Genomic DNA, 10,981 nt, shown 5'->3' with positions numbered 1-10,981 from the left:
TTTTTTTAAAGACATTATCTAAATTCTCCATCACAGTTTTAACAACTCCATGGAGAGAAATAAAATGGGGGTGAGTGCATTTGTTTCTGTACCTCTGCATGTTGCCAGTGTGTTTGTTGCTCTTTCTTTTCTGTCATGACTTAACGGTGGATTCATTTATCAAACACAGCCCAGGTCACTTTCCCTTACACAGACACCTACATTCCCCCTATCAACTTCTCAGACAGACTGGACTTTSTCCAAAAACAAAATCTCACTATGATCAATGAAAATATAACCACAACAGCCCAGACATCAGACCAACACATCCCAATGTTTGTGACTCAGCATTGAAAACAGTGAACAAGTGATGTTATGTAAATAAGACAAATTTTCAGTTCATTTGGAGCCTGGTTTGAATGCAGGTTTTGCATTTTAAAATTTATTGTGAATATCTTCACCGTTTTGCTATTAATCTTTAACATGCTTGTTCATTTAAATATCAATTTTCTTTTAATTTAACTTGCAATCTCCCAGACTGGTTTATCGTAATATTTCTTCATGGTTAATCTACTTTCTTCTCGTGTGTGCTCATTTTTTCAGTTATGCATTAATTGCAATAATAATTTCAGCTATTAATACTTTAAACAAACACATTCAAAGACTTTTTTACCCCATAGGGAAATTAAATGCTAAAAATCTATATGAATCTATAGGGATATAGCTTACTTAGATGTGGTGATATGACTTAAGTTGTAATCTTTATTTTCACTTCTCAACAGAAACAATGACGAACCTCTGCAGTACACAAAGAATTTTCAACCTCAAAATAAAAGAGCCAAAGCGATCAGAATTTTACTCTATGGACCTGTTGGTGTGGGGAAGTCCAGCTTCATCACGTCTGTCAACTCTGTTTTACAAGGCAGAATGACCAATAAAGCTCTGGCCAGTGCCACAACCTCTGATCAAAGTTTCACAAAAGTGGTCAGTATAACTTCTTATTGAACATTAAAGATTTATTTTTATTTTTACACCTGAGCAGCTAAGTGCTGTGAAAGCCTGTTGTAATCTTAGTGTTTGTTATTTTTCTTCCGTCAAATGAAACTTTCCTTTACGCAGACACCTGCATTCCCCTTATCAACTTCTCMGACTGACTGGACTTTCTCTAAAAACATAACATCATTATGATCAATGAAACCGTAACAACAGTAGCGGACTCATCAGGCCAGCCCGTATAAGACAGTAGTCTTAAAAATTTACATATTTTTAAGGTTATCACAAAAATCGCAACAAAAATGGCTCAACAGCTCCCCTGATAGCTTTCATCCTCATTGACCTTACTTTATTGTAGAATCATTAAAATTGATACACTTGCACAGCTCCACAAAACCTACMGAAAGCTCTCTGGCATCCATGGTCTACACCAAACAGGAAGTTGGCCATCGTGGATTGAAGATCCAATTTTGACCCCATYTGATCAAACTCCTGCTAGGGATTTTGATCAGTCTGTTTCCAACTTGATGAGTTTGATCATAGAGTGCGTGGGGATAAAAGTTACCAAAAYTGGGATTTTTTTTAAGCATGCTACCATGCACTGGGAATTGCTAGGCCTCAAAATTTGACATCTTGCCATCAGACATAAGAAGCTGCATCCCCCGACAACAGGAAGTAAAATGTTTTACTTTGAACTGTCCCTAGCTGAGCCCTGTGACTTGATCAACATGACAGATCGATTAGTGACAGAAGACATGCTGGTGTGACTTGACCTCYAGCACTGGTAGGTTTTGGTGGRGGATGTGGGTGTGGCAACATGGCRCCATTGCCATACCTTTGACTCTAGATTGTAGCCAAACTRCACCAAACTYCTTATCCAGTCCCAACAGAAATCCATAACAATATGTGGTGTATGTGGCCTAAATCCTCCACAGCGSCTCCTAGAATATTTTTAAAAGTCCACMCCAAAYCATGCTTTGACAGATAATTATGAAACTCRAAACACATATGTATTTTGTCAGCACTTACAAAAAAGTCTCTTGTTAGCCATTTTGGATTAAAGCCACCATTYTGTCTGTTTTACACTGGAAGCAGTAATATGGCAATGCAAAACTTTTTCTTACACTCARTGGTCACAGACKTATTAGGAACAATTCACCAAGTTCAATATAGCAACATGTTCCGAATTTTATTTTACTGAACAAATTTAAGCTTTGCATTGAATATATGTATTTTGACACAAGTTTACTGCTCTTCTCAAAGTTTTAAATGTATTTTTATCCAACATATGTAAGCTGTTTACACACCAAAAAGTCCTTAACCTCTTTCATTTTTCTTTTTCTTTCAGTATCAAACCTATAAAATCAAGAAAGAAGGCAGAGGAGACTTTTATCCCTTTGTGTTCAATGACATCATGGGTCTGGAGGACGGACATGGAAGAGGARTCAGAACAGACGACATCATTCTGGCCTTGAAGGGACACGTGAAGGATGATTATAAGGTACATGTTGTAAGGTACATGGGTGTAAAGCTTTTACACCCAGCTTTAGGATCTCTAATGTATTACCAAAATTCTATACATTTTTATGCATATTTAACATAGATCATGTTTTTTCATACTTAGTTCAGTTCTTCGTCTTCCCTTTCTGCTGGGGATTCTGGCTACAAATGTTTCCCATCCCTCAGTGACAGAGTTCATGTTCTGGTTTGTGTTTATTCTGCTAATGCACCACAAATGAACTCCTCCGTTCTAAAGAAAATGAAGGAAATCAGAGAAGCAGCCAGTGATCTGGGTAAGAAACAAAAATATACACTAAACCTGCATTCAGTAAAGTAATGTAACTGCAAACACAAGATATATGCAAAATACTCAAATTTTGCTTCAACAATCATAGGGGTTGCATAAAGTAGGTAGAAAAACCATGTAGGAAAGAAGTTAAAGTAACATTTTACAGATTAGTCTTTTATACATAATGTCATAATTTCCATTTCTTAAAAAAATTCCTACAGCTCATCTTAGAAGAATTACTTGTATATACTTGTTAAAATCAGTTTATTGCTAATACAATATTCAGATACAAGAAAAAGAAAACTCTGAATCCACAGGAATCCCTCAGCTGGCGATTCTCACCCACATCGATGCAGCCTGTGGGGAAACAGAGAATAATCTGAGAAACGTTTACAGGAGCAAATATTTAAAGAAAAAGGTGAGTCTTAGAAAGATTGATTCAAAACAGAAGAAAAAATGAACTGGCTCAAAAATATTTTTGATGTTTTTTAATAACAGATGGGTGACTTYAGCTCCAGTCTGGGGATCCCAATGAACTGCATCCTCCCAGTGAAGAACTACAGCAGTGAAACTAATCTGGATTCAGACATTGATGCTCTGATCCTGAGTGCTCTGAAACTGATGATTGACTTTGGAGACGACTACGCCGACACAMTCTTGGAAAAGTTTTATCATTACCAATAYATTATCATATGCTTTCTCGTTGCYTTTTTATCTTATGTATACTATTCTAGTGGTTAGTTACACCTCTTTACTATACATATTCATTTACTCTTTTGGTTTATTTTGCCAAGAATTATTTTGCATTTATTGATTACATTGATATGACTGAACATTTACTGATTTKTTGCTGTTAGCCTGYGTTTCCAGACATTGGATGGTTTAGATTTAGAAGTAGATGGTGGAAGTGGAAGCTGACAGGTGAGACTTCATGTAGATGAAAAAGTTCAAGTTTATTGGTTGTTTCCCGTCATGAGATGAAGACTGGGTGCMGAAGATAAGGATGCGATGCTTTTTTGGTGGGGGGAGACGAGTCCGGAAAGTGAAAGTATAGTAGTGTAAACCTGTGTGAAGAAGGATAACAGTGAGAGCATCTTTGTGTTAGAAGGTCGATGACTTACTGTACCTCATTGTCTTCTCTTTGATCAAGCAAAGCCTTGAAATGAACATTCAAATTCATAGTATTCAAATAAAAACAGATTTTTACTCAATATATGGAATGTTTCATGTAATCCTGGGTCTTCCTATAGATCGCATGCATTAAAACTGAAAGTGAAAATAAAATTCTTTGAATTGCTTTGTAACGGAGCTCTTGTTGCCATTGCATCGACTCTCCTTCCCTGAAGCACATCAGCTTTTTAGGTAGGTTCAGCAGATAAAAGACCTGCAGTACAGCTGCAGTAACCCATGAATATGTGTTCGGACAATTTTAAACAATTTTGTGGTTTGTGTTAGGAAAGTTCAGCAAACTGTCATACCTTTGGTTGATTAGTTCGATTTTGTTTTCTGTGTTTCTTAGTTGCTCTTTTATTTAGATCTGATATGTTTTGTTTTACTTTGGTCCAGATCTTTCTTAGTTATTTTAGTTCACTATTCTGTTATTTCTTATTTTGATTAGATTAGTTTTGTATTGATTGCTCAGTCTGTCCTAGTGTTTCTGGTCATGCATATTTCTTCTAGTAATTCTTTGTTACAATAGTTTAATAGTTTCTTGTGTCTCTTATTGTTTCCTGTTGATTTATTTTCTAGTCCCCTGTGCACATTCGCTTGCACCGTCTCTCTCTCTCTTCCGGTCTCTCTCTCTTCCTCTCTTTCTCTCACCACAGATTGAGAAAGAAAGGCTGCTTCTCAGTCTGAATTTCTCCTCTCTCCCCCTCACATTTGCAATCAGTTTGTCAATTAGCCCAGTTCTTCTTGTTTCAGCAATCAACCTCCCAGTACTTAAGCTCCTCTCTATCAGTCACTCCTTGCTGGTTCCTCCAGTCATTTCCCTTTGCTTCCCCATATTCTCCCAGTATCTCCTGGCTGGATGTTCTTAGATATATTTTGAATTTCATCATTTTTTCATTGAATCATCAAATTCAGTTTCTGCCTGTGTCTCTCTGTGTTTGGGTCCTACAACTTCACCAACCTTCAACATGATACTAGAAACCAGCCAAAGACTTTCTAAAAACTATCAGGTTAAAACTGGTCAATATTTCCACCAAAACCTCATCTTGGGAACAGGCGAGTGTTGCTACTCACCTCAAGACAGTTTTAGAACTAGAATTTTCACTTCTGTCATCTCTTGGATTAATGGACATATTTGAAGAGGTGGAGTTTAACAGACCCAATCCACCTCGACCACAACTCGCCTCATTTCAGGATCATCCACCTCTACCACAATCCACCACAGTTCAAGACCACTCCTCATTGGTATCAGCCCCCCACAGATTTTGCAATTGGTCAGTCGGTCACCTCCACGYGTCCTCGTTATTTCTGTCACTATCTTCATGATTCCCAGCTTGCTCCACTTATCAGAACTTTAAAACCCACTATTCACACCAGTTTTTCAGCAGCAACCTCCTCCATCCATCCTGAATTCATTTATTTTGTAGCTTCTAAAGCTAAGCTAAAACTTATTATTATTMGTAAAATAATAAAAAACAATATGGAGAGAAAAAACTAAGTCTTCATTCTCACACTTTCTCTCATAGCACATTTTGTCCCAGTCATGGGGGGTTCTTCTTCATCATCTGGTAAGTAACACACGGTTGTTGCAGTTTTATGATTTAAAGTTACTTTCAGTTTTAAATTACCTAACATAATTAAATGAGATTAAGCTATTGTTAAATTATACATTAATATTATAGAATATAATTCTAAACTGATGTGACGAGTAGTTGTCTAAAAGTATAGTAATGGAAGCATTACCAAATTATCTTCAGGGCAAATTGATTATGTGTTTTGGTCCATTTCATTCTGGAATTTACAGAGGAAACACAGGAAGGCTAACTTTACCTGAATAGTTTATCATATTGCATTTGACTGGTGTAATTTTAAATAATGTCACACTGTGTCACTATTGGCTGTAATATACAAGTGACAAGTCTATGATGAGTCTATTACAGCCAAAAAACAAAAGAAAAAACAAGACAAAGAGCCAGAGCCGAACCCAACTTCCAAATGACATACATTTTTGCCCTCAATATTTCTCTCCAGAAGACTTTGCCATTTGTACGAGYAAAACTGACAAAGGCGCTATCAGGAGATTGTTACCTTAACAAGCTAAAAACAACTGCCTTGCCGGCAGTTTTCATCCACAAAGCATCTAAACCCCACTGCCGGGCTGGAAGCACTTTAAATGCTACAGGAGCTCTGCGGCAGTAGTACCCAGAATGCATTGCAGCGTGAACAACATGGTGACGTTCATGTGACAATGTTTTATTAAAATAAWTTTTTTTTAAAAACTAAGCAGCATACAGTATTATTACTGTATTGTTTTTACATCTAAAATAAACATKTCTCAAATAAAGTCTATTGTTACAACTAATCATTGATCCTATTAAAGTAACTTTTTAAATTAAAGTACTTCAGGGAAATTAAGATACAGTTAAACCATTAGAAATAATCATAGAATATAATTCTAAACTACTGTGACAAGTAATAGAATGAAGTCTAAAAGTATAGTAATGGAAGCATGATTGGAATTTTAATTACAAAATTCAACTTATTGTGTCTATTTACATACTCAAAATAAGTTCAGTAACTAGTTATTCTGTTTATTTTCACTCTCAAACAAAACATAGCTAATCTTATAACAGTAATAGTTTTGACTTAAGTAATCTTAACCTTAATCTGTTTTGCTGTGTTTAGCTCCTCCACGGCGTCCACGTAAGTATAACTGGAGTTTCATCAAAACAAGTTTTTTGCTCCTTCATCAATTATCAAATGAACTGCTGGAATGTATCAATGAATTGGACCCATTGTAATTTATCAAATACAAATTAAATAGCAAATTTTGCTTACTTTTTGCAAGACTAATTCTTTTAGACACTGCTCTTTATCTTCTATTACAGTTTTAACAACTGCATGGAGAAAAATACCCTGGGGGTGAGTAGATTTGCTTTTGTACATCTGCATGTCACCAGTGTGTTTGCTGCTCTTTGCATCATCAGACAGTAAAACAACCAGTTTATAATCTTATCAGGTTTGCTTAATGTTTCCTAACGTGTTTAGCCTTTCATATTTGAGTAAGTTATTATGAAGTTAATTTCAGGTTTTGTCAAAGAAATCAGATAAAACAATGTAAAAGAAACAACAGCTGCGCAGTATGTGCCTCTCAACTGTGGCAGAATTGCAGAAAGACTAAAAAATACACAAAACAAAAAAAACAAAAAACAACCCCCATTTTATTCATTGACAAAAACAATTCTAATCACAACTTATGTTTTGCAGAATCTGTAATTATGGTTAAAAGAATAGAATCCCATGTAAGGTGTTCCTATGCCTAAAAATGTGTAGACATTTTTCTTCTTTTATTTTCACAGATATCAAACTGTGTTTTAATTAACTTCGTTTCCATAGAGGGTATTGAAGTTTTCAAGTTGATCTGCTGAGGCATAAATGCTATGAAGACAATGGAGTCTCTTTATTTTGTCTTTTCTATTGTGCAACCAAAATACTTGCTACAAACTTGATTTAAAAGTGATGAGTGATCTTTAAACCCTGAGTGATGCCTATAGATGATTGACTATGCACTTCTTTTTCTTCCATCAGTTATTATATACTGCTGTTTTTTTGGGGGGGATAATTCCTTTTTTTATTTGTCATCTAAAATGTTTATTAGTCTAAGACCAGGAAGAAAACAGGATATATATTTTCTCTAACTGATGTTAACCCAGTTGTATATTTTAGTGGTCTGCAGCATGTATAATATGCAATACTTCATTTTGCTTTCTACTTCTACTTTTTCTCCTCAGTTATCATGAAGACAATCAATATGCTCAACATGTTTTAGGTTTTGCACATCGGTTATTTAAAGATAATGGCAAAAAGAGTTTCATAACAAAAAGAGTTGGACATTTTTAACAATGTGTGTTTGAGACGAAAAAATCTAGATTTTTCTTTTTTAACAGTTTGTTTTTTTCAGACATTTTAATTTTGCAAATAATTTTTAGTTTTCTACAAACTGACTTGCTTTATTAATTCCTCATTGATATCTGGGCTGACTGGGACAAAACAAAGACTTATCTTTTGATATGATGTAGCTTCTGAGAAAAATGGTGTCCACAAATGAGGACATTCCTTTTAAATGTCAGTAAAATACAGAAACCTGTTAGAAGTGACCTTTGCCTAAATTGACTCCTGGCTTTTCCAACTGGATGGCTGGAACAGCCTCACGTTTCTGGTAATTGAACCTTTATTGTGGACAATTCTCCTTATTTCAAAACTCAATGAGCCTAATCAACTCATTGTAACGTTGGAGTTTCGTTCAAGTTTCGGGGCTGAAAGAGGTCAGTTAAATAAGACCATTTAGATTATATGTTGGTAGTTAGAGGAAGAAGTTTTTACAGTTGAAATATTTGGTTCATAAATTCTCAGACTTAATTGGAGACAAGTGTGATTGTGATCATTTCTTGTAATGTGAGGAGTTTTCTGCAGTCTAGTAGCTTTGAATTCATTCCTTCATGAGAGACGGCCATATTTTCTGGCATTTAGCAAACAGAAACATTAGTCATTGTAGCTACCCTTAAACGAGATAAGTTTGGTTTAATTTCACTTCAGACAGTGAGAGAAGAATGTGTACGTTTTTTTATTCGATGTATACAAACYTTTGGGTTCAACTGTATTTCTGCTTATCATTTGGCAACCCTAGCTATAACAGTTTGTATAAAACTGGAAATTAWTAGCAAAGTTAAAATGTCTGGAACAGCGCATTTTATAAATAAATCTACAAAGATTTTTACTAGATTTTTTTGTGCAATTTTTTTCCAGAGCTTTAGTCTCTGTCAAAAGTGATGGAGTTGCTGGTGTTAAGTGGTGGAGACATGTCAATGGTTGAAGATCTGGGATCTGTCTTTGGGATGCTTGGTGATAGGTCATTTGTCTCAGATTGTGCTTACTAGGTTTACCGGCATTGGATCTTCACATCTATCCAAAGTGTGCAACGCATTATGACAAAGCAGATGCATGTTATTGGTACAATATGAAGAGTCATATCACTGAAGAAGTGCAGAAGCTACCAACTGATAAAACTATACAAATGATTGGAAAAGGAACTACCAAAACAACTTAACACAGAGAATGGACAGATTTGCATAGTGGAATTATATTGCAATAAACCAGTTTTATCTATTGACGCTAGATAGCCAGACACTTGGCAAAGATGGGTCAATAAACTGAAATAACTGACCATCTCACAACCAAGTATAGTCCGTAAATACAACTCCAAGATGGATAGAATTTATCTTATCAATTGGTTGATGAGTCGCTATAAAAAAGGACATTGTGGGTCATAATTGTGGGTCATAATGCACTTTATGGATATGACTTAGCCAACAGCTGGCTGCTGTACCGCAAAACCTCTCTGTATGTGGAACACCAAAGAGGAACAATATGCAGTTTCTTGAATTTTGTATAAAAGTGACCAAAATTTTCTYGTCTCAGGATGACAATTACAACTCTGATATTTCAGAGTTGAAACATCAGAGTTTCAGAGTTGAAACTCTGAAACTCTGATGTTTCAGAGTTGTAATTTGAATAGTCCAAGGGAGACTATTGTTTGTCATCTAATGCCGAAATCGACTCAAAACCTTCTGTGATCGACATATCGCACCGCTGCTCTAGCAAAGCACGAACAGTTCAGAAACAATATGAAATGGAAAAAAGCTATTCATTAACTGATTGTCGTGTTTTAGATTGTTCTTGAAAAATTAATCAGTCACGGCTGATGGGTGCACTTTTTACAGCTGACAGCCTCTCTTGCAGATACTGCGTACCCCCGCTAAATCTATTAGGGGTACGCAGTACCTGACCGTACCCGCCTACTTTCACCCCTGCTCCTACCTGATCCTAACAAAATGTAAATGAAACCCTACAGGCGCTCAGTAGCAACAAGTTTGTTCTGGCAGAATATTCTGCTTACAAATGTAAGTTTAAAATGTATATTTGTAACTCTTATTTTCACATTTTAACAGAAACAAACAGGAACCTCTGCAGGACATTAAGAATTTTCAACCTCAACATGAAGACATCGAAGCCATCAGAGTTTTACTCCATGGACCAGTTGGTGCAGGAAAGTCCAGTTTCATCAACTCTGTCAACAACGTCTTGCAAGGGAGAATGACCCATGAAGCTCTGGCCAGTTCCACAACCTCTGACCAAAGTTTCACCAAGGTTGTGAATATATTTTTTTTGTTCAGCATTTAAAGCTCATTTAAATTTTCGAGTGTCAGCTTGGTGTATCAGCTCGGTTTCCACATGTCTGAAGGAAAAGTTAGCTGATACTTTATATTATAAAGTGTAAAAAATGTTTATATTTCATATTCATGCTCAAGTCTAAATGTAACCCTATGTTTTAAAGGATAAAAATCTGCATTTGTGTAAGAAAATGTGGAGTTAAAATGTTTTTCTTGTGCCCTAATTCTGCTGAATAATCAGTAACGTGGCAGAATGCACAACCTTTTCTGACACTCAGTGGTTACAGACTTATTAGGAACTGAGACACTAAAATTAGAGTAGCACTGAGATAATTTTATTTAGTCAGACAAATTTAAGGTTTATCAGTRAAATAGTTTGCAAGGAAAAAAAAATATTTTTTTTTATGAAAACACATGGGTAAGGAAAAGAACAAACAATATATATTAATTATGTAAGTTTTGGTCTTCCATAATTTGCAGCTCTTYTCACAGTTTCAATTTTCTATTTTTTGAAGCTATTTGCTTAGTGTTTACATAACTTTTGATCTCCTTTTATCTCTTTTTTTTCTTTCAGTATCAAACCTATAAAGTCAAGAAAGAAGGCAGGGGAAACTTTTATCCCCTTGTGTTCAATGACATCACGGGTATGGAGGAAGGACCTGGAGTCAGAACAGATGACATCAAACTGGCCTTGAAGGGACATGTGAAGGATGGATATAAGGTATAAATATATCCATTTACTTTTCAAATGGGGCACCACATATCTCAGTGGTAGAGCAGACTTATCATTTTCAGAGGCCACATTCCTCAATTCTGACTC

At 35.7% G+C, this 10,981-nt stretch overlaps 2 protein-coding genes across 2 annotated transcripts in view; both read left to right on the top strand.

Annotated features, from left to right (window-relative positions):
* Nucleotides 1-4,065, top strand: part of LOC108165937 (interferon-induced protein 44-like) — a 20,671-nt gene extending 16,606 nt beyond the window's left edge. Inside the window, exons 4-9 of the mRNA XM_017303194.1 lie at nt 12-70; nt 762-963; nt 2,321-2,473; nt 2,597-2,765; nt 3,079-3,179; nt 3,260-4,065. Coding sequence (XP_017158683.1) covers nt 12-70; nt 762-963; nt 2,321-2,473; nt 2,597-2,765; nt 3,079-3,179; nt 3,260-3,502 — 927 coding nt within the window. The 3' untranslated portion in view covers nt 3,503-4,065. The remainder of the gene's footprint in view (nt 1-11; nt 71-761; nt 964-2,320; nt 2,474-2,596; nt 2,766-3,078; nt 3,180-3,259) is intronic.
* Nucleotides 4,066-5,361: 1,296 nt separating this feature from the next.
* Nucleotides 5,362-10,981, top strand: part of LOC103460205 (interferon-induced protein 44-like) — a 14,460-nt gene continuing 8,840 nt past the window's right edge. Inside the window, exons 1-5 of the mRNA XM_017303193.1 lie at nt 5,362-5,499; nt 6,617-6,634; nt 6,820-6,853; nt 9,940-10,138; nt 10,736-10,882. Of these exons, the coding sequence (XP_017158682.1) occupies nt 5,475-5,499; nt 6,617-6,634; nt 6,820-6,853; nt 9,940-10,138; nt 10,736-10,882 (423 nt within the window). The 5' untranslated portion in view covers nt 5,362-5,474. The remainder of the gene's footprint in view (nt 5,500-6,616; nt 6,635-6,819; nt 6,854-9,939; nt 10,139-10,735; nt 10,883-10,981) is intronic.

The sequence above is a fragment of the Poecilia reticulata genome, unplaced genomic scaffold (genome assembly GCF_000633615.1).
Source record: "Poecilia reticulata strain Guanapo unplaced genomic scaffold, Guppy_female_1.0+MT scaffold_207, whole genome shotgun sequence".
Classification (NCBI taxonomy): Eukaryota; Metazoa; Chordata; class Actinopteri; order Cyprinodontiformes; family Poeciliidae; genus Poecilia; species Poecilia reticulata.
This window is presented reverse-complemented; position numbering and strand designations above follow the sequence as displayed.